The sequence below is a fragment of the Malurus melanocephalus genome, unplaced genomic scaffold, assembly GCF_030028575.1.
Source record: "Malurus melanocephalus ecotype Western Australia unplaced genomic scaffold, MMel_1.1 scaffold_87, whole genome shotgun sequence".
In the NCBI taxonomy this organism is placed as follows: Eukaryota; Metazoa; Chordata; class Aves; order Passeriformes; family Maluridae; genus Malurus; species Malurus melanocephalus.
The window spans coordinates 1,646,111-1,669,832 of record NW_026623319.1 but is presented as its reverse complement, the minus strand read 5'-3'; the positions used below and the strand labels follow the sequence as shown (position 1 = coordinate 1,669,832).

The 23,722-nt window shown below is 48.8% G+C and overlaps 1 protein-coding gene across 1 annotated transcript in view; it reads right to left on the bottom strand.

Annotated features, from left to right (window-relative positions):
- The window catches only part of BSN (bassoon presynaptic cytomatrix protein), an 87,027-nt gene that overhangs the window by 34,094 nt on the left and 29,211 nt on the right, over window positions 1–23,722 (bottom strand). Inside the window, exon 3 of the mRNA XM_057367976.1 lies at window positions 6,468–7,304. Within this exon, the coding sequence (XP_057223959.1) occupies window positions 6,468–7,304 (837 nt within the window). The remainder of the gene's footprint in view (window positions 1–6,467; window positions 7,305–23,722) is intronic.

Here is a 23,722-nt window from a genome sequence, read left to right as displayed (position 1 = left end):
AAGGGCTCCCTGCTGTAAGCCCAAATYTTTTGACTGCCTGAGCCATGGTGAGCACTCAGGCTTTGATCCTGACATAGCCACTCGCTTCCCAGCAAGAGAGCTCCAGAAACACCTTGGCACTGCTAGCCCCAGCAGCTTGCTAGCCCAGGAGCTCAGCAATATAACAGGCAGCAGCTCCAAGTCCTAGGGCATGGCAAATGTGCTCTGGAAAACCAGCCTAGCATYGGGAAAGCATCATTCACTTCAAATATATCTTCATTTAGAAGGCAGAAATCCCCTACTTTGCTCAGCCACTGTCACCCCTCTGAAAATRTAGTTTGGTTTTATGAACCATTGAAAACAATCTGCAGCATGGGCAGTGGCTACCTCYGAAGTATCAATCAGCAGGGTCCACATACAGCTGACATTTGTCCCTTAATAATATAATTGCAGCTAAAAGAAGAAAGGAACCTGRAGCTCTGGGCTTTTTACTGATTAAAGAAAGGAACAGCAATTCTTAAGATAATTTTAAAGTGGCCAGAAGCTGAGAGCAGGCTCAGCGAGGCAAAGCCCAGCRTGTGGAGCAGTCCTAGAAGCTCCAAAACCACAACCAGCAGAAGACAAGAGCCAGCAAGAGACACAGTGCTAACATTTAATAGGGCTCTGCAGAAAATCCAGCAATGGGGCCTGGCCCAGAATCACGGATTGCATGAGTGGAACACCCACAGACGCTGCACATCACCCACCAGGTGGGACCCCACTCTTAATTCAGACTTGTCTGTGAGGTTACAATGACCCCAGCCCCACTCCAGCCCCAYGTCTGCAGGAGGAGCTGGTGGGGAGCCCAGTGCTGCCCAGCCCAGCAGCAAGAACCAGCTTAATTACAACAGGTTCAGCAGCACGGGAAACTCCTGAGTCACAGTGAGCTGTTAATTACCAGCTCTTAACAGGATTTGAGGGCTCACGCCAGCAAAACCACCTTCCTCTCTCGTGCTGCCCTACGCAGCAGCGCTCTCAGTTTGATTTAGGTTTATGTGACTGACCCAAATATTCATACCCTCAGGGCTGGGTATTGTTTAAGATCATGAGTTCTGCATAAAAATCTAGGAGAAACCCAGCAATTGCTGCAGCCTGTGGCCTGYATCTCTGGCTACCTCCTTCTCCTGCAGAAAACTCCAGGGTCCAGCCCCCTGCCCACCCTTCAAGAGTGGCACTTTGCTCTTTATCTTGTCCCTGAAAGGGGACTGGGCCATCCTAGCGCCCATCCGAGCTCCAGAGACACTGCCAAACTGTCATTGCAAGGTACCCGATTTCAGGGAAAACAGCCTTTAAAGAATGACTTACAACAGCTGCTCCCTGCTCCATCAGGAGCTGCAGAGCGTGTCCYTGCTGCCCTTTGAGCCTGGTAGGAACAACAGGACAGTAAGAGGACCTGGATTCCTATGGAAAAATGATGCCTGAAAACTTGAAGCCCTGGTCCCTGCTTGTAACACACCCTCCCTGTCACCCCACACAGGCAGGTGGCTCTTTGGGAAGCATTTCKGGTCATCCCATGGAGGAAGGACATGCAGCTCGCTGAGGTGGAGCACTGTTGGATCCCCAGCACAGACACTACCTGTGCTCCAGAGAACAGCACACAGGTTCTTCTTAAGGCACATATATCCTGCTTTTCTGCCTGGAAGGAGAGGGGAATGGCCCCAGACGCCAGACTGGAGCTGGGATTTCCACTCCAGGACAGTGCTGAGCTGGAGGCTCTCTCTTAACCTGGCTAATCCTCTTTGGCTAGGAGCTAATTACATTCCCAGTGAGAGAAGGGACCCTTGGGAAGGGGGCAGGGAGGCACGGCAAACCGGGAGTAGAAMACAGGCTCGTGGCTGCCACCCCCACCCCTGCAGCGAGGGCAGGTGAGGCAGGAGCCCAGCGCTCCTCCCTGCTCTCTTTTTAGCTCTTCTCTGAAACCTATGTGCCGACACCAAGGTAATTTTGGCACAAAACCTTTCCTCGGCTCTCCTTCTCTAACCTATCTTGTGGCTGCCAGCAGTGAAACCCTGTTCTGCACAAAGGCTGATCTCACAGAGCTTTTTTCATCTCACTGAAGTCCCTTTTCCCAGGCATTCCTCCCTGCAGCCGAGTACAGGAGCCGCCACGGCTGCTTCTGCAAGTAGGGCAGGTCAGCCCCATCCTCAGCATCAGCATTTCGAGCCCAAGAAGTGCAACATCCCACCCTGGGGAGCCGTTCTGCTCAGGCACCAATTTTATCCAGTGGGAGCTCTTGGATCATGATGAAAAGAGAGGTCTGGGGCTTTCCAGACAGTATTTGATACAGYGATTCACAAGCTGTTTGCAAGAAATCCATCTGAATGGGCTGGTTTGTAGCTGGCTGGTAAAAGGGGAGCAGCAGAAAGGGAACATGTTCCACGAAGGGCTCAAGCAAACACTGCTCCTGTGATATCTTGTGATATCGCATCCAGGATAATCACAGAATGGTTTSGACTGGAAGGGACCTTAAAGCTCATCTCATTCCACCCCCCTCATTCCACTGTGGGCAGCAACACCATCCACTGGAGCAGATTACTCAAAGCCCCATCCAGCCTGGCCCAGAGCATCTCCAGGGACGGGAAGTCTAYAGCTTCTCTGGGAAACCTGTTCCAGTGCCTCACCACCTCATGATAGGCATATGCTATATTATACATGCATATARTGCATATAATAAGGAACCCAACAGCATTAACTGGTGAGACCAGACGGGGCAACACAGCAGCACCACCCATGACAACACAAGAGCTATAAAAAAAGGATGTTTTTCACAATGTGTGTGGAAATCAAAAGGAAAAAAAGCCGTTTTAGGATCTGGATGGGGTATGGTGAGTACCAGAAATCAGTAAGAGGACCCTCCTGAGGGTCAGGTGCCCATTGGAGGCCACAGCCCTGGCACCTGGGAATCAGCAGTGTTCTGCAMTGAAACTTGTCACCGTTCCTGTTTCAGGCTGGTTAATTAGGCAAAGGGGCATCCTGCCATGTTTATTTAGTAACACAACATGCATAGTTCATTTGTTCCTTAATACAAAACCCCTGGAGTCAATTGGGGTCAACCGGGGTTACTGGGAGAACATCATGCAAGCACAGGGCAATCACGCTGCAAGCCAGCTCTTGCCAGATTGCTTGTTCCCTCAGCAAACTCTGCCATAAACAGAAGTGATTTCCTAAATCCCCAGCAAAATGACCCAGTACCTGGTCTTGTTGCAATAGAAACCTCTTTCCTTCCTGCATGGCATCAGACTGAAGCTGTAAAGAATTTGGGAGAGCCCAAAATGTCAGCTCTGGCTTGAGAACCTCTCACAGATCCAGCTCCTGGAGGAGGTGTGATGAGGTGGGAGGTAGCTCCAGGCACCTGTACTCCTGGTATTTCATATAAACAACTTATTTAAAGCTAGGTAACGTGTATCACGGCAAGCAAGCAAAGGAAGTGAAGGTCAGGCACATTTTTGGGCTTCCTCTGCTGATCACCCACGGCTTCCAGAGCCCTGAGCACAGCCCACTTGCTTCTCCTGGGATGTACTGCCAAATGACACTCTTGTCTCTAAACTCTTCACATGCCCAAGGCTTCCAGTCCTCACCAGCACCTTCTGATGATGCCCACCAAGACTCAAGCCAGGTGAAAGCCATCCTTGTTGGCAGATCTTGTGGAAACTCGGGGCTCAGAGGCACTACCCAGCTTCTCACGAGTGGGATACTCTTGGAAGCATCCTTCACCTGCATAAGCATCAGTCTATAGCTGTCAAGGACAATGAGGGATGCACAAGTTACCCTTTTCTTTGGGTGGCTCAGCACCTAGGCAGCTCAGCCAGCAAGTCCACASAAAAACAGCGCTTTTAGTATTTTCTTCTGTTTTGGTAGGTTTGAGTGCACTTGGCTGAACAGAGTGCTGGGGAGGAGGCAGCTCCTTGGATACCTCCCCAGGCAGCTGCAGAGGGTGGGAGGGGACGGCAGGGACAGAGCCTCCAACTCCATCTTTAGATCAGGAGTGGGATGGGAATGAAAATACCATGGGTATAATAACACATCTTTTCAGGGAAATCAGAAGTTTTAGGGGATTGCAAATAGGGGCAACAGCCTTTTCTGCTTTCTGGAAGTGACAATACTTTATTTGCAGGAAACACATGGTTTTAGCACTATTTTCCTGCAAAACTCTATCCTTCCTCCAAAAACCAGGCCACTGTGGGCCATGCTCTCTCAATCCCTGTGGCTGATGCTGTTTGGAGCCAGGCTGAAGTACAGAGGGTGCTGCCATCTCACCCACAGTTCATGCTCCTCTGCACTTACCAGACTCAGGATCAAATCCCTCATTAGTTTTCACACAACTTCCAAGGGCAGCTTATAGCCAAGGTCCTAATTCATCAAGTAATTAATGGATCAAGCCTCACTACTTCAAAGAGTGAGTTCTGGCATTTGCATGAATCTCAGGGCTTGGGACAAGCCCATGTGAGCTGCAGGCAAAAAGAGATCAGCCCACAGAGCAATTTTCCCAGAAGATCAAGCAAACCTAAAGCCCAGCCGCATTAACAGACCTTGCAGTGTTTTCCTTTACTCAGAAAGTTTTTGTTAAAAACATTCATAGCACAAGTGTTGCATTTCTTTCTCAAYTCTTAAAAATAAAACCCATAAACCAACCCAACCATGCTGAGTTGGATAAAGGTTCAGTGTAAAGGGAGACAAAACCCATTGATAGCTCAAAGCCTGGGTAAGACCTCGCTATGGGTCTTCACTTTATGTGAAGGCTCGTAGATATTGCAGATATGAGYTGCAGCAAGAAACACTAAGAGGGTCATACATGCAAAGGTGGGTTTGCCAAGGGTATTTGAAGGCATTTGCTCAAGAGCTGAGGAAACCCAGGCAGAGTCCAGCCTTCAAAATCTGAAATTTAATCCCAGGTGTCAGCTAGTGACCCTGGAGACAAGCGCTGAGGAGAGCTCACCTTTCCCCAGTACATGCAGAGATCACCACGTTACTGGCTACAACCCAACCCCAAATTAATTCTCTAATTAATTAATTAGCAGCCAGGTGCCAGCGAGTACATTTAAGCCTTTTCACCAATCCATGATCTTTCTGAAGCCTGGGAACACATGGCTGCCCAGGGGCATGCCAACACGGGTTTCAGCCCTACCCAAAGAACAAACACTTGGATGCCTTTTCTCACCCTCGGGGCAGGGAGGAGGCAGTGGTGGGAGCAACAGCAGGAGCAGAGCACTGGCATTGGAAATAGCATTTTGTATATGGAAGTGCCCATCTGGGGGGTTTGCACCTCCACACACTCCGGGAGAGCATCTCCACCACTGCCAACATGACTGCGAGCAAAAGCAGCAGCTTCAGGAAGAACAGAAAATTACTGGGTGTAATTGAAACTGCAGGGAGGAGCTAGGGACATAAAATGTAATTATATGCCGTGGAGCAGAGCCAAAATTAACAATCCTACTTCTGGTCATTTCAAGTTCCCATTAACTTCTCCATGTGCTGATGTTATCAATTCCATGTCTTACTGGCTGTGAGATGCAGCACTTCCAGCAGCAAGACTGGGCATCCTCCAGTCACAATCTCAAATCACTTGTACAGGAGGGGATAAAGGTYTAGGCTTTAACAGAGGCCTTCTCTAAGGGTCTGGAAGATCTCCCTCCCCAGCTTCCAAAGTGGAAGGGGTAGAAGGATGCTCCAGCTGAATCAGTYGCACCACTCTCCTCTCCAGACACCAGTGGCTAGTGTTGGCTAAGGTGTTTTTCTGGTGCTTGGGAAGACTATCTGGGTGGGCATCACAACAATTCAGAGACATTCTCAACTATAACAGAGACTGGGTGGACTTTAGATCATCTCAACTCCCTTCTCCTCTCCTTGCACTCCATCTCAGCAGGCTGCAGGATGCACACTGAATTCACATCCAAACACTGGGCATCCCCACATCCACCCCATGCTTGGCCCATTCTGTTGCCCTGCATCTAGGCTCCTCTTGCTGAGCCCCTGACACTTTCTCCCCCTTATATAATTTTTCTTGCAGTCTCACCATCTGAGAATGGAGGAGCTGCAGAACAGCCCTCATTAGCCTCATCCCAAGTCTGGCCAAAGCATCCATCACAGCAGCAGGAGGAGGATGCTAGCTGGTGATTCTGGCACTTGCATGACCTGTTCCTGTCTCCTCACTCTTGGACACCTTTGGGGAGCAGTGGGCACTGTTGGGGGTGCCCTTAACAACARCCATGCCTTGGTCTGCTCCTTGCACGAAACCAGCATGAAATCAGTGTACACACGTGAAATCCATGTCTTTGCTAAGAGGTGGACTCCAACCCTGCAGCTTCCCCAGGAGGAGCTTGTCTTTGGCAATTCTTTAAAGGCTTTTTTATAGACCTTTGCAAGCAAGTACCCCATCTTTTCTCCATTTTAAGCAAGGAGAGAGCATGCACCCTTGGATCAGAAAAGTCCGCCCCCGGCAGCCCGCTTACCTCCACGAGGTGAGGYGTGGGGTTGAAGCCACACATGTTGCAGACCTGCTGCCGGCAGGTTGTGCAGGTGTTGTAGTTGGGGGGCTCACTGGAGCCCACGTTGATCTCCGCCTTGCAGAGGGGGCACGAGACCCTTGCTTTCGGCACTTCCTTTGGCTTGACACCCTGCTCCGGTTTGCCCGGCTTCGCCGCTGGTGCGGCAGCAGCCCGGCCCTGTGCCCCTGGGGCTTTGGGACCAGCCTCTTTGCTGGCATCGCTGAAGACAATTTTTGGAGGCACTTTGCCAGGAGATGGCTGGCTGGGAGCAGGGGCCTCTGGCTGGACAGACATGAGCGTRCTGGCCTGGGTCAGGAGGGATGCCCCGAAGCCGAAGAGCTTCCCCGTGAGCCCCTCCTGGGGCTGCTCTGCTGCTCCAGCCCCGGGGGCTGGGCCAGCAGGCTTTGCCCCCACATCTCCCGGCGTCTTTCTCTGCTCGGAGGGGGAAGGCTTGGCTTGCTGATGCTGCGGGGAGGACCTGGCCTGATGCTGTGGGGAGGACCTGGCCTGATGCTGAGGGGAGGACCTGGCCGCATCCTGAGGTTTTGGCTGTCCTTGACCGTGCGGTTCCCTCTGCGGCGTTGTGGGCTGAGGTTTGGGTGGCTCTTGTTGCAGGGGGCGGGGAGCTGGTGGGGTCTTATCTGCAGCTGGGGGTGGCGGGTGCTTGGCTGGGGACTGGGAGGGGGATGGCGAAGGCGAAGGGGAGTGCAGCTGTTGCTGGCTCTTGGAGCGAGGAGCGGTGGTCATGTCCATCCCCAGCGCCCGCTGCATCTGGCAGTTCAAGCACAGCCATTCCTTCACCTGTGAGATAAAGAGAGGACATGGGCAGTGAGTGATGGGCAGGTACAGCTGCCTGCAGGCAGCCCCAGCATACCTTTAGCTCCCCACCAACAGACCCCACATAGCCACAGAAACCAGCCATCAGCCCCTGAAAAGCATTTTGGTACCATGTTATTCACTAGCAGTACCTCGCAGCCGGGGCAAGCAGCCCCCATCTGTCACAGGTACCCACGGCACAGCATGCTGGTGTGAATGCCAGCTTTAATTAGCCTTGGCCTGCTTCCAAGGCTTCTGCTGTGAARCGCCTGCTTGCCATGACGCTCTGCCTCTCCTGGGAAAAGAGGGGACATTCCGAGGGCTCCTAGCCCCACCACCTCCCCAAAAACCATTTTTTTCCTCCTGCTTGGTGACCAGAGCTAGCATAGAGAATAGCCAAGGCCAAACGAGGAAACATCACTGTGCCATGCCGAATGTTTCCCTGGGGCTAGCAGAGATGGCTCTTCTGCAGTCAGTGCAGTGATTCTGATATTCCACCTCAAAATCTGGCACTGGAATGCTGTAAGAGAGAGCAAAGAGTGCTGCTCCTTGCACGATGCATCCACACTTCCAGGAAGGCAAAGTTCAGGCCGGGGAGCAAAGGGTTGATTTTCACTCTCACCATGATAAACTTTTGCATGCAAATGAAAAATAGAACATTCYCTGGCTAAGTGGTGATAAACGAAAGACTTTCCCCATGAGAGATGTTCCCTGTGACACACTAATGTCTAAATTAAGTTAATTAAGAGGCTGTAGAGCCTTTCCATATGAGGAATCACCAGGATGCTCAGTGGCTCCACAAGTATTAATATATAGCACAGTCAGCAGCACAGCCAGGTCTGCTTGCAAAAGGCTTATCCAAGACAAGCAACTAAGATGGCAAAAAGGACCAGAACATTCCCAAAAACTACAGCACCATCCAGGACAAGCAGACACAGAGCCTGGCAGGGGCAGCACCCAACAGCTCCTGGCCCCTGCACTGTCTGGGGCCTGCACATCCCACAAGCACAAGGTGTGGATTTTCCTGCCTTTCATTCAATCAGAAGCCATCCCTTCATTCCATTGTTACAGATCACCACTAAGGCTCAGTTTAATCCCCCTTGCCCAGCCCTAAAGCTCCAGGTCTGTGTGGCCTCTTGGTTCTACGGTTGGAGGCATGGGTGATTCATAACCAGGCCACAGGGTTTCTCCCCCTACACTCCAACCACACAACAGGTACATTTCAACCTCTTTGTGCTCACAGAGATGCAGTTGGGTGTTATCATATTTCTCATGATGGCAAGCCCTTGAGAGGTGAAGCAGATAAACCCCTCCTTACAAGTTCCCTCCCAGAAGGGTTCTCATAAAGGCCAGCCTTCAAATAATAAACCTTTGAAAACAGAGAAAATCAATCAGCTAGGAAAAATGTAGTCAAATTTGGGGAGGAGGGGTGGATGAACAAACCTCCACTTGCCCACCGTGCCCCTTCCCCTCTCTGCCCAGCACCTGCTGGGCGCCAAGGCTCGGCATTGCCTCCAGCAAAGCTCTTCCCATCACCTCACAAACCTGGCTGCACATCAGGTCTGTGCTCTTCCCAGCCTTCCCTGTGCTTGCTGAGCTCCCACGTCACTCTCTTTATCAGCCTCCGCTCGAGTCCTTCACTTGGAGCTGAGGGAAAACAGCCTCAATTTTCCCTTGCAATTTTGTGCTACATTGTCGTTTCTCCAAGCTGTTCCAAAGGAGCCACATTATATTTAGTTTCTGAAAATAGTACTTTAGTTTTTATAATTTCTTAGGGTCTTGCAGTCTCTCTTCTGACATCCAGAATTTCTCGCGTTATTTTTGCTTTCACACCCCCTGGAATTTCTTCCCACTATTCTATTTCAAGAGAGTGTCTACCAAAATCCCATCAGCTTTGCCCACCATCCCCATCAGCTCAAATTAAGGGAGAACCAATCCTTTCTATTCAGGTTCTTGTTCCCAGGATGCAAGAAATTCAAATCTTCCCTCTGCATAATCTCCTTACCCGCACTTTAAGACCCTTAGCGAGGTGGAAACTAGGGGAAGAAGAGATCTACTCTCTCCCTGTGCCACACACAGTACCCACTTTGCCCTTGGCCAAGGCTGCTCCAAGGAAAACCCGGGCACTGGGAGGGACTGTGCCCAGGTCCTGTGGCCACAGGAGCTGTGTAGGGCTCATGGGCAAGCCCACCAGGATCTCCCTGAGTTCAGGGTTGAGGAACAATGGGATCTTTGTAGCTTTCTCACTTTTCACAATGAACCTACGACTGAGATAGGAAAAAGCCAGGGGGTGTTTTAGATGGGATAGAAGCATCGAATTGCCCTTGGTGACTTGGTGAGCAACTGCTGAGGAACATCTGTCCTGAGGAGCAGGAGAAAGCTGCAGGGAATACAGCGGGGCATGAGTTCCCAGTGCAAGCATTTGAAATGTAAATTGAGTTGGAATAATCACAAATTGCCTCGCTGGCCTCCACCGATGCAACTGATGACACACCRTGTGGGTTACACAGATCAAAGACAACTTAAAGGATGCTGCAGGGAAGATAGCAAAGAGGAAGGGCTGACTTGTCTCACCAAAGATCCTTCCCCCAAGAAAGAAAAAGGAGAAGGGAAAAGCCCGGGTGGTAAAGAAATAGTAGGATAAATCATTCTTTTMATACTCTTTTCCCCTATTTCTCTCTACTGTTTTCTGGGCATCTTCTCCCTGCATGATGAGTCTGCAAGCAAGAAAGGAAGTGTTTAGAGGATGGTGATACAAGTCAATGAAACAATTCCATTCCATCTATTTGTGTCCTGTTTGCCCAGTTTCTCACCAAATCAAAAGTTTCAGGGGTTGGATTAGTAAAGACTTACACCCAKACTCTTCCTGGAAAGGACAGGGATCCATCATGGGGTGGAGACTGGGGAGCTGATATGATGGACATGCTGTAATAACTGTCCTGGAAAACTTGGGAATGAGCAGGATAACACTCATTATGAGGATGAAGCATTTCCATCTTATTAGCAATTGAGAAGAACATTCAACAACATCTACCAGCACCAGAAGATATTTAAATTTGGCAGAAATGAATAATTTTGCATCCAAGAGCTCTAAGAGAACTAAGAAAACTGCTGTGTGCTGATGTTCATTTATAAGCGGAAATTTTAGGAGGCTGGAAGAGCCTTCTGCTTGAATATCCAAGAAGGCAAAGGTATGGCCTGAAGGGGACAGGGAGCCAGACATCTGTCCAAGGCAGAAAGACAGYGCTGAGAACTGCAGGACACAAATACGCCCATCGACATGGTTTTAGGAAAACTAGGTCACGGCAAAGCAAACCTGATTTTATTCTCTGCATCTGATATTAACAGTGCACAGAAGCAATATCCTTGATGTCCAAAAGGTGTTTTGACCTAGTAATATATGACATTCTGACAAAAATAAAAGCACTATAGAATATGAATAGTGAATATCCTAAATCCATTTTAGACGGGTTACCTGGCTGAGTGGGSGCAATGAGAATCCACCACTGCCAAGGTRTCATCATCTCACTATGGCCAGYRCCACTCACACRCAGTGGAWTTTGGTAAAACCACAYAATCAGAATAGTTTTGGTTGGARGGGACSTTAAAGATCATCTCGTTCCAGCCCCCCATATCCTAAATATCGATGATGATGAGTCTCTACTGCTTGGCAAACCTGTGCTCACTGTGCAGGAAGCCTGGAGCTGGAAGTAGGAGTGAGGAGGTGGCTCAGCCTCCTCTTCCAGCACCAAGGGACTCCTTCCAGAGTCCTCAACGGTTCCACACCGACATTTTAAGGAGATTAGTAAAACACTGCGGGAGATATAGACCGGATCTGTAAGAGTGATTGTAGGRATGCAGAAAATGTCTGAAATGAGAGAACTGAAGAGGTTGATCTTTTTCGTTTATCAAAGAGAAGATTAAGAAGTGACTTGATTACGATACAGCAGCACATTCAGGGGAAACAATATCAGGTACTAAAAGGTTGTTAATTAGGCAGAAAAAGGCATAAAAAGAACTAATGACTGGAAATGGAAGCCAAATATATTAAGCATCACTTTTAACAGCAGATGTTTCTAACCATTAAAGCAAATTATACACATGCTGTTGGRCTCAGCAGAAGACTCAGGGAGGTAAAGCTTGCAGGCCTTTCATCTATAGGGTATTTTATGCCTGTTCYGATCTCACAAGCTTTGATGGCTTGAACCCATCTGTACAGACATTTGGAATGTTTGTATACGATACCTGACCTGCCCCAGCCTCGCATGCAGTGCCCAACATACCCACGACCACCAGCCTTACCTTTTCCACTACAGACCMCTCCAACACCCCAGAATATTCCTCAAAATCCCCTTCCAAATCTTGTTATTCCCCAGTGCATGAGTAGGTCAGCAAGTGGTGGGGCTTGCTGGGTCACAGCTGCCAGATGTGCCTCCCCCTCAATGCAGTCCTGTGAGCACCGACCATTTGCAAATCCCATTAGGAATGAAAACTTTCCAATCAGCGTTTTCTTTTCAAGCACTGCAGCAGGAATATCCACAGCACGTGCTGGCTCTGCCCAGCGCAGATTTAACACTGATAAGAATTATAGATGGGATATATATACACACATATAGAAAATTACAGGCATGGTAGGCTAGATTGTGACCCTCTGCAGAGCAGGTACATAAGGGCAAGCAAGATTCATCCCTGTGCACTGCAGCTTCCAAGCCATCTAGAAAAATATCAAGAAAAGAACATGTTTGAAAAGGATCTGAAATGGTAGACAGAGCTTGAGTTTATAAGGCTTCTGAAATGATTCTAACACCATCTATTTTAGGAGACTATGTGAAAATAGCCCATCCCCAGGATTTGTTACCAGGAGAGGAGCACTGTTATGAGAGAGGAGCACAGTGAGGGAGCATTGGTTATGTGCAGGTTGTTTTGTTCTCCTGAGGTAAGACAATACAGCTCTAAAAGTATCTCAAGTATAGAGTTCAACCTTTGCAGTAGGCAGAAGCTTTAAAATGAGCACTGTAAGCTGAAAAACATTGTAACTGAACATTCAAGACACTTTCACGCCAAAATTTAGGATTATAATAAAGAGTAATTCTGTCTTTGCTGAGTGTTGGTTATTTTGGACCATTTGGAGGTCACCCAGGATGCTATCCTACTACAGAAAAATAATAAAGTCAAAAAAGAAAGTCCATATTTAGATTACCATATTAATGACTTTGGAAACTTGAGATGGAATAGTTCCTCACCAGCTCTACCCATTTAGATCTCACTGCAGCCAAAGGCATCAACCTTGCTAACTATATACCCCTGTGTCAGAGGAYGCCAATGGGTTCAGTCCATCTGACCTGTTCTAAATTATTATTATTTTAGACTGGGAAGAACAGCTCCAAAGTCATCTTGAGTCCAACATGATCAATCCCATTCAAGGGTGCCCATTTTGAACAGGACAGAGAAAAKGAGTTTTTGTTCAGCAGAAGATACAATCCACACTTATCCTTTGGCATGAGACAAGATGTACAACAACCTGAAAAACAAGAAGCCAAGTTCATGGGAATTGAAAAGGAACATGGGTTTTCTGTGTGTTGCCCAAAACATGTGTATTTAATATTCTACAAAACTGGAAATACTGAAAAAATCCCCAATCCAAACATGTCAAGGAAGAGCTTCACCGGGCACCTCCGTCAGCAGCTCTTCAATTCCAAGAGTSCTGAGTGGGCCCCTTTCCCAGAGCACCCACAGATGAAGCCACCCCCCAGCAGATGTACCCCAAGGCCACAGTCACAGCTCCCTCTGTCTCTTGCAGGCACCAGTATGAGTATAAAAATAACCCAAGCTGGAACTGGGTAACGAAGGTACTGTGTTAATCAGGCTAATAGAGAGGCTCAAYACCAGGATCACTGACTGGATGGAAAAAGGTTTCATTCATGGCTGCTACTGGCTTATCCTGGAGGAATACTGCAACAGCCTGGCCTCTCCTGAGAGCTGCCAGTGTCCTGCCTGAGAGTGTCCTTAAGTGTCTTCAGCTCAGCAGCTCTGCCTGCACATGAAGAGCTGTTGTCTCACAAAATCAGCCAGTCAGCRCAATGTCCCTTCCCTCCATGCCTCCCAGATCCACTCCTGAGGAACTCTCAGGGGACATGTCTTGTGTTTCACATTGTCACGCTGAAATCTGCCAAAGCCACATACTCTACAATTAAACAACATCCTGATYCAAAGGAAGAGGCAGTGCTAGAAGGCAGCCTTCAGCTAGAGAACGGAGGAAACAGCAAGTTGTGGTGGGGAGCTGGGATATTGCTGGGAAGGCAGGAGGTGGGAATGGCTGTAGGAGAGCAAGGAAAGCTCAGCAGGTCCTGAATGAGCAGCTGATGCATGGAAAAAAATACTGTGTGGATCAGGTTTCCCATACCATCCCAGACTGGTTGGTGGAGCATATAACAAACATCAATATATGCCTTTTTCTGAAGTTCTGAGGTCATTTTAAAGCAGAACTAAAACTCTACCAAGAAGTGTTTGAGACAAAGGTTGAATGGAGCCCTGAAAACCTTATGGAGTGGAAARTGCCCCTGCACATGGCAGGGGCTTGGAATGAGGTATCTTGAAGGTCCCTTCCAACACAAACCATTCCATGATTCTGTCACTGAGTTCTCCTACAGCAGCACAGGGACAGTTTGCCATGAAGCTCACGTGTGGAGGGTGGGAAAARCAGCCCTGGTTGTTTGGATCAGTGCACAGCATACGTGCAAATGCAATGAGGAGCCTGCAAAGCATCCTGTGGGAGGCTCTGATGTGGTGTATCAGCCGGGGTCCGAGCCGAGGGGGACAGATAACACCAGGAGATGGAGGCTCCCGAGGTGCTTTGGGAGGACCACAAGCAGCCCAGAGCGCGGGCGCTGTTGTGTGCCMGGGGCCGGGCTGCATGTCAAGACATCATCAGAATTCACGCCTGCATCCAGGTGGAGAGGAGGCGGATGCAAACATGCAGGCAGCGTGGGCTGAAGCTTCCTGGTCCAAATCTGAAGCACAGTTTGAGGAGAAAGAGGGCTCCAAAGAGAATGTGYGATTAGGAGTGTTTCAGCACTTAATTGACAGGGGAATTGGTCACTGAGGCACCGAGTCACTTGTGAAAAAGGCCACCTTATGCTCATCTTTATCTTCAAACATCTCAATACAAATAAAATCCAGTCCTTGGCATTCCTGCCCAGAAGGGGAAGCCACCGGAGCCGTCAGTAATCATCCTGCTAATGCTTGCCAGAAAATAATCAACTTGCTCTCTTGCTGGCGAGCGAGAGGAACCAACCCCCAAACTCATCTCCTTCTCTGCAAATAACAGATGGGAAACCACGTTTGTCCAGAGAATCAAGCTGCAAAATAAGACAGTGCCATTTCATCCTATGAGTCACTTCTCAACCAGTTTCCTTTCTCTGGTTAGCACTCCCTGAACCAACCCCAGGCTATTCGAGCACATCTCCTCTCGACAAAAGGCGTCAGGAAGCACTGACCCCCATGAGGTTCTACAAACTCCCTGGGTTTCAAAGACAACCTCCAGCTCCTACACCTYGCTGCTCGGTCCATCTTTCCTCGCTCCACGCAACCACGGACACAGGGATGAAGCAAACGATCAAAGGAAATAACTGCATGCCCAACAGCTTTGCAACTAACCTCGATCMGCCGTCACAGGCAGGACGGTGCTCCCCGGCAGCATCCCCCATGGCTAAGGCAGCGATGGAAGTGAGACCATCCCCTCCTTCAATGCCTGCCCTTGCTGGCAGAGAGGAGCAGATGGGCAGAGGAAACCTTTCCAGCGCCAGACCCAGTACTGCTCCTCTGCTCCCCCGGAGCACGGGTCCCCCTGCCAAACAAGGCGCTGCCTAGCTAAGCATGCCGGCAGTGCCGCCGCCCGAGGCAAAGGGACAAGTCCTTCCAGTTCATTAGGGAAGGTTTCTTGTGCGATTTGCTGCCTCACTAGCTCCTGTTTAGACAGCCTTTGTTCCCCGTCCGCAGGAGCGCATGAAAGGTTTGGACGTCTGTACGTGCCGGGAGGATGCTGTCCCTTGGGCTGGGACAGGGAGTATGGCAGAGAGCTCACCCCGGGCTTTAACCTGCCGAGCTCTGCACGCCGAGGTGCTCTAAGTGCAGCCCCAGGTCCCTCTCACTCCSTAATGCGGGACTTCCACGGGAGCCCTCTCGGCCAAGGAAAGCCTAATGGCTTGCTTTGCCTTTTTCAGCTGCTGCTCCCGTGCCCTGCCGCCAGCCGAAGGACGGACATCCCGAGTAACAGGAGCCTCCAGTCACTTCATTGTCTCCTGCAGAACTAAAATAGCAGCCTGGGAGGGAGCAGAGGAGCTCAAAACTTTCCATTCCCTGGTACCTCCTGCCTAAAGAAGAGGAACACATGAGGCCATGGGCTTCTCAGTGCGGCGGCGATGCAATTCACAGCTATAATGCTATAAAGAGCACAGGCTGCTCCCAGAAAATAGACTTATAGCAGATTAATTTAAGAGCAGCCGGTTTCCTATTAGTAACACAGAATAAAATCATCCATTTACTGCATGGTTCACATTTATTCAGCTCTGAGTGGTCCCTGTTGCAGCCTTGCTCGTGAGCTCCCAGCGCCTTTGGGAACCTTCCTGGACAATTACAGCAATGTGAGATAATGGCTGTAGCTCAGGGACTAAACTAAACACTCTTGAATATTTAAAAGTCCTTTCACCCCCAAACTTTGCATTACCTCGGCAGCACCAACATCTGAGTACAGCACAGCAGTGACGAGGGCGGAGAGGAGCACGATCCTCTGACCCACGTGTCTAGGACGGAGGGTTTTAAACACTAAAAACAATCCTGATGCTGGCATAAATAGCCCAAAGTGTTTTCAGAGACAGGGTTGCAGACCTGGTGTTATGGCCTCACACTTTCTCCAGACTGAAGGAGCCAAGTTAAGTCTAATTTATCCTAGACCAGTGTGTATTTATGAGCAAAGCCACTGGAATGAAAAACTTGTGTGAATGAACACATCACAGTGGTTCAGAGCATCAAAGCTCAGTGTATCTTCTGCCTTTTTTTTTTGTTGTTGTTATTCTGGATTAAATATGTAACAAATGCTCTTGCAAAATTCAGGGCCTGAAGATAGATAAGCCACTGCACAATCTTTTAACATACCTAAACAGATTTAATTGCTCAGTTATTCCAGATAAACAAGATAAGTTGCCTGTCATTAATAATTTATAATCCAGCTAGCCACACAATCTGTGAAACACAAAACTATGKCTGTGGCAAAGGAAATGCACGCACATACCATGATCCCAAGACATCCTGCAGGGTACCAAATGCTGGCCAAAGGAGCTATAGGCTGCCCAAGGCAGGTTTGATCTTCCATTAAGCCCTTTGGACAGCTCATTTGGATTATTGTGTTGCTCAGAGAATGCAATTATTGATAAATAAAATAGGCACAAAATTTGGGTGTGCACCTTGGAGGAGACTGGCACATCACATCCCCCACTCCTGTTCATGGTCCAGCTATGGCTGGATGTCCCACACAACCCTCCTTGAGAGCTGACTGTGCTGGTTTCCTCAGGAATTGCATTAGATGATGGTGATGAGCTGAAGGGCTGCAGTGAGGCACAGCAGGAGCAGTGCTGGAGGATGGAGGCCCACAGGGGCCACCACAAGGRACAACACTCAGGTTGCTGGGGAAGATGTAAGGGAAAGAGCGGTGCCAAAGGGAGGAAAGATCCTGTCCAGCCAAAACTTGGATGGGAGAGACCTGAGAAAGCAAGCTGGAAGGAGTCCAAAAGGAGGGTTAATCCTAAACCCATGACAAAGCCATCCCAGGCAGCTCCCTTCCCACAGCAGATAGGGCAGGGACCAGCTCCTGGCTTTCCCACGGGGCTCAGGACCCTACCACACACCTTGAGCATCTTTATGACTCTCTWGGAAGCAGAGGAGAGGAGCTGAGTGTATTTCTTCCTGGGCACCCTTTCCCAGAAATAGCTTGTCTAGTCACCAGCCATCTATTTCAAATAAATTGGGAAAGGTTTGTTTCAGTTGGAATTCCTATCCCCATCCAAATACACCTGGACATACAAATACACCTGGACATACAAATACACCTAGTTTTTATTTATCTACTAAAAAAAAGTTACACAAACATCTTCAAACTATTAGAATTTGCACAGATACCTGTAGAGCCACATCACTTTTAATTGGGTTTTTATAGACATTATTTAGCCTTGAAGAAGGGGCTATTTCATTGCCAGCCAGTCTACAAGAGTAATCACTCTGACATAAAAAAAAAAAAAAAAAGCCAGTTGCAAAGCAAGATTAAAATTAGTCATTCAAGTCATCATTTGAAGAGAGTTGGAGTTGTTCAGCCTGGAAAGAGAAGGCTCTGGGGAGCCATTTGAGTACCTAAAGAGGCTACAAGAAAGCTGGAGAGGGACCTTCTACAAGGACATGGAGTGACAGGACAACAAGGAACAGCTTCACTGTTGAGGGCAGGACAAGGGAGCAGGAATATAGAGGATATTGGGAAAAAAATCATTACTGTGAGGGTGGTGAGGCACTGAAACAGGTTGCCCAGGGAAGTTATGCATTTCCCATCCCTTGAAATGTTCTAGACCAGGTTGGATGGAGCTTGGAATAACCTGATCTAATGGAATGCGTCCCACCCATGGCAGGAGCTGGAATAAGAGCTTAAGGTCCCTTCCAATCTAAACCATTCTGGGATTCTATTCTATGATATTTTGCTTTCTGAGCTCAAGTCATTGTTGACATGGAGATCTAAACCAATACACCGGAAAGATGAATAAACCCTTAATGAAAAAGAATTCTGCTACTTGAAAGACTGTCTTTTCTGTCCGAACCCAAGCCAAAATACRAAGTCACGCCATGCGGGGTGCTTTCTGCAGCCCTCCTGAAGAGGGGCCGAGAAGATCACCATAGAGCAACCTGCCTAGGACCCCTTAGTCCCCTGAAATCCCTGGGCAAGCTTACAACAAAAGCCAGTTTATTTCAGCTCAAATAAAGGGCCATCTCCTCAACAGCAAGACTAGAAAAYGCTACAAAAGAGAAAAACCTTCAAACGGAAACCACTCAGGTAAGACACCAAAAATATTGCAGAAGCAAATGCCCTTCTAGGGCTTCTAAGCTTTTCTTTGAAAGCTCTCCAATAAGCAGCACATAGGCAATGCCAGCTGCAGTGCTCCGGGTCCATCCAGAAAGCAAGGAAACCACGGAGGAGCAAACTGCACAGTTGAAGCTGATTTCACCCTGCTTTGATTTGCTCCAATGCCAATTAGAAACAAGTTCTGAAGAAAAATAATAAATCCTGTCGTCATGCCCCAGCTGCAAACCCAGGCGACTCAAGTGCAATTACCAGCCACAGGACTGACTCTGATGATTTACAGGGCATTTTGTGCAGGTGAGATAGCAGTAGTGATCACTGCTCCCTCCACTTTCGGGGGTTCAKCTGGAGAGATCGTGCCTCTGATTTTCAAGTGCCCTGCATCAAAATACCCAGCTGAACAGTGGGAGCCATGCTGACTAAGAGCAATCAACCCCAAACTGCCTCAAACCAAGCAGAGAAGGCATGGATTGGCCAGCAAGGGGGAAGCAGCAGGAGCCATGCACCAGGAGGGAAAAACATTTGACATCCAAATAAACACCACCTTCCCATAAGCTTTTATCTGCCCACAGCCTTGTCTGTTGGCGTGGGCTGACTCCTGGCACACTGCAGAGCAAGAAAAGGAGGAGCAGGTCTGAAGCACGGGATGCAGCAGGCGCTGGGATGCAGCACAGCATGCACTACATGGGGTTGCTGCTCTTCRGTGACCTACACAGTGACCTGCTCCCACAGGGAGAGGGTCTTGTCATGCCAAGACCTTTGCTTCCTAGTGGGATGCAGGCTGGATGGCACTGGACAAGTGCCTGCAGCTGGAAGATGGGCAAAGGGGTTAGCTGGAGAAGAAGGACAACTTGGGGTAATGGCTTAAGCCAGCCAAAATCATTAGGAAGGGCACCGAAGCTTTAATTTTTTTTAMAAAGAGTAACATCACCAAATTTTGGCTCTTGGTTGGGTGCCATGGCTTAGACATCTCTCAATGCAGTTGTGTTGGAGCTCTTCAGAGCCCTTCAAATGGCATGTCCTTCAAAACAATCAGATCATCAATCTGTTTTGGACAGAACTGCAAAAATTTTACACCCTGGATCTGCAGAAAGCATTATTATTTCAACATGTCCCCTGGATCTCAAAAGGGATTTAGCAGCTGAAATTAGTTGTAGAAAAGAGTATTTCAGAAGTTGCTAGATTTTTTTTTTCTTCCTAATTCAATAAAGCAATAGCAGTTGTCTGCTGAGAGCAAGTAGTGGGATCCCAGAAGCAGCTCAAAGACAGATGGCAGCAGCAGCATGCCTGTTTGGGGATAGATCTCAAAGCACTCTCCAATTTGAAAGCCACAATCATATCAGCTGGCAGATCACAACATAAGGTAGAGTGTCAGGGCATTATCTGGCTTGGCCCAGCATCTCTGTACCGACTTGGTACTCCAAGAAAAATCAGGATTCATGTCCCAATCTGCCAAGGTCCCTTGAGCAGGCTGCTAARGATGAGATGATAGCACCATGCCTGCATACAAGGGCTCACATGTACTGGCCTTCACCTTTGGGGATGGATCCCAGCACTGTTGGTCTTGCACTAGCACACTGTACTCCATTAAACACCAAGGGTATTTGCTTTTCTCAAAGCTTGAAAGGTTTTGCAATACACAGAGTATGTGGGCAAAACAGAGGCAGGTGAGCTCAAGGACAGGCCTCTCCTACAGTAAGTATGCTCCTTATTTCAGAGGAATCCAGAAATACAGGTAATTAAGACTTTTCTGAGGTCTCCGGAGTAATTTTAACACAGATCACTAGTTTTTAGCCAGACTTTTCCACTAGACCTGTTTTTTATCTAGCGGGCATCATACTAAGAACAGAGGTTCTCAGGGGGAAGGGGCTGCAAGCRGTGCCTTCCAGGAGATCAGGAGAGACACRRGATGCCTTGTGGRGAGGAAAAGCAACATGGTATGCCTRGGACAACAGGAGGGGCAGAACAGAGCCCATGGGCTGCTCAGAACCATGACAAAGCTGTTTTTGGAGGAGCCTCATATCCAAGGAGTTCCAGGGACAYGGCCTTTCCAGCTTCTAGGATATTCTGCAACAGAGGGGAATAAAACCCCAAAACTACAATCCTGAGGGGAGCTCCCACTCCTAGGTCCAAGTCCAACAGTGCCCCACTCCATCATGCCCAGCTGGTTGCAGCACTACACACACACCCCTATTTGTTTGCACCCTTAGCAGGTTTTTAATGGGGCATGCTTGCTGATCCTGCAATTCCTGCAAAGCTGAGCAGGACAAGCTCGTTTGCTCTTTGGGGACAAGGCTTCAAATAGCTGCTGGCTTGTGGCAATTAAAACGGGCAGAGCACTGCCACCGACTCCGCCAGCCTGCGCTGTGACGGATGCAAGCGCCGGCTGGAGCACTCTGATAAGGATGTTGGATGATTCAGAATAATCTAGGCTTTGCTGAGCAGATGAGCCCGAGTGTTTGTGCTTCTGTTTCTGTCTAATGGGAATACTGTGTTGTGCTCATTGGAAAGGGGAGAGGGCGGTTGGAGGTAGGAGGTCACCAGAACTTCCTCTCTATGAGACTGATGGGCACATCTCTCCTGCCTGCCACTCAAGTCTCTTCCAAGGAGGTCTCCAGTCTGCCCCCTCAGCTTGGACACAGTGARAAGGTGGCAGAGCAGCTGGGGAGGGAACAAAAAGTCAATATTAAAACTACTTATCCTGAGKGTTCTTTTCAAGGCTCCGGCACAAGCAGCTGGGTTCAATTAAGATGCAGGAGATGGGCAATAAAGAGGGCAGGGCAGGGAGCAAGAGAGGAAGGGGAGGGACACACTTGCTGTTCAGTCTTCAAAAACAACTTCTAACTCGTGTAGTGCCATTTTATGTACATGCCTTAACTCCTTCTGACAAACCTTTAATCTCACCAACCTGCTGCATAGCCTAGTCCCATTCTATTAAGATCACATCTTGCTCTCTGGATTTCCAGAACCATTCCAACAATTTAGTTTTGATTTACTCCGAGCAGAAAGCCACGCCACCAGCGCAGCCTATTTACAACATAAACTGACTCCAGAATGGAAACATCCCCCCTTCGGCTGTTCTTGATCAAAAGGTTTGCAGCTGAGATAAAACACTATTTTAATCAGAGTTAAAATAATCAGTTTTCRTAGTCCATCAGCACCATGCCCCTCAGATCCAGGCTGTCCAGGAGCACAGCTGTGTATTACATTTCTAAAAAGAGCTGGGTACAGCAGGACAGTGAGGTCTGGCAGCAAGGCTTGAAATATGGTGAGAAAGACCTCTGCAGGCATGAACAACTCCTATTCCACAAACACCTCACTGAATTCACAGGGTTGTTTTCAGAAATTTCTGAGGCTTTTCAGTACATTTACACTATGCAAATCCCTTTTTAGCATCTAAACGTGACCATGGCCAAGAGAGAGGGTCAGGTAGAAACAAGTTGCTTTATGGTGGTGAGAACCCACACAGTCTTATAAAYAGCACTGGTGATCAGCTAAATTCAGGTTACAAGCGACACTGACAAGATGCCACCACCTCTGTCTTKAAGGACCAGACAGACCTGGTATGTCACTACTATCCAGGGTGTGAAGAGCCATGTCACAACATCTTCTTCACTGGGGCTCTCCCACTGAGCACCTTGTGCTGTGCCTGAGATGCAATCCCTGGGACAGCTCCATAGGGGTGGGTGCAGWGTGGGTGCATCTGACACCCTCCATTACAACCACCCTGCTCTCTGCAGCTTGTAGAAAGACAGTAAATAGGAATGAATTCAGCTAGGATTAACTCAATCCCCATCAAAGCACTGAAAGCTCTTGAAGTTTCCTCCTAAGCGCTCCCCGAGGCAGCACAGCGTTCCCGCAGCAAACACACATCGCAAAGCAGAGCGCACAGGCGAGGGCTGTACAGCCCCGTGCAAWTGCTGCTCTCTGAGCTGCTGCGTGTGCACTGAGCAGGAGCTGAGGGACACTCAACCCCTGCGCAATTTCACGTGCTCGACCGGTAGGAAAACCTGGAGCAGCATCTGTGCGAGTAAAATACCCCTATCCACCACCATGAGCTGTAAAGGATCTTATCCCTCTGCCTGGGGATATTCAGGGGAGGGAAGGAAAGCAAGCAACCATCACAGCAAAACTCTCAATAACCAGGAAGCCTCTAACTCTAAACTGCTCCACTATGGAAAGCCTGACAGCCRCTTCCGAATCTCAGCTGGCTTTTCTTTGTAATGATAAAGTGATCTGGGAGTCGAAAGCCAGAGGAAAACCATGTCTTTTCCAAACAAACAGCTTGCTGTAACTTAACGTACCGAGGGAAGGACGGCGCAGGGTGGTGGCGGCTCAGCGCTTGCAGCTCGCTGGGCTCGGGATTTAGCGAGCGGCAGAAGACGCCAAGCARAAAGGAGGCCACTTCCCATCCCTCGGGAGGACTCGTCTTCATTTGCAGTTGTTTTAATTACCCCTCTGCACCGCAGCAATGCTCCAGCTCCAGCCTGCGGGAAGCCACRGTCTCCCGTCCTCTCTGAACAATTTAACACCACAGCCCCTCCTGTGTCCCCGCAGCCACGGCTCAGCCGAACCAGCCATCAGCAGAGAGGACCCACCCTGAGCAACACCAGCCCCCTTAGTCATTTGAAACTGTTTAGCCAAGATCCTTTCTGACATTTTCTGCCAGCGAATTTTGCATTATTTGAATCATCCACGCAGAGCACAGTGAAAGGCGGCACATTGGGAGAAACAGCCAGAATTACTCATGAGCTTTTTCTTTTCATGGGCTCTAACTTAAATTGTGATCTGCCAAACAGACAAATTGCACGTCACTGTGGATGGCTGGGAGAAGCTCCTGCTCAGGCTGCAGCAAGGACCAAAAAGGCAAACAAGCCGTTTCTAGTTAGAAGGGCTCGGCAAGAAGCAAGTGTGCTATTCTCCAGTTTCATACGAGTTGTTTTATTCAGTGTTAATCACTCCATTAAAAAAATAAAAATCCACCTGGGGGATAACAGACACATCCTTCACTGCAAGGCTGCCAGAAGGGATGGAACACCTGGTGTAAGGATAAAGGGATTAAAAGGTGAAGGGCAATGGTAAGGAAGGGCTAAAAAATGGCAAATATACACACACATACAACCTGTTGGTCCAGGGTGATAAATCCCATGTTCCTGTCAATATTTCCTCACCATAAAAATGCCCCACAGAGCATTCACTGCAGTCAGAAAGAGCAGCTGTTTAGTGCCCAGCTCACAGCATGCTCTTAGGAGAGCTGTAGGGCAGAAACCACTGGTACCATGAGTCC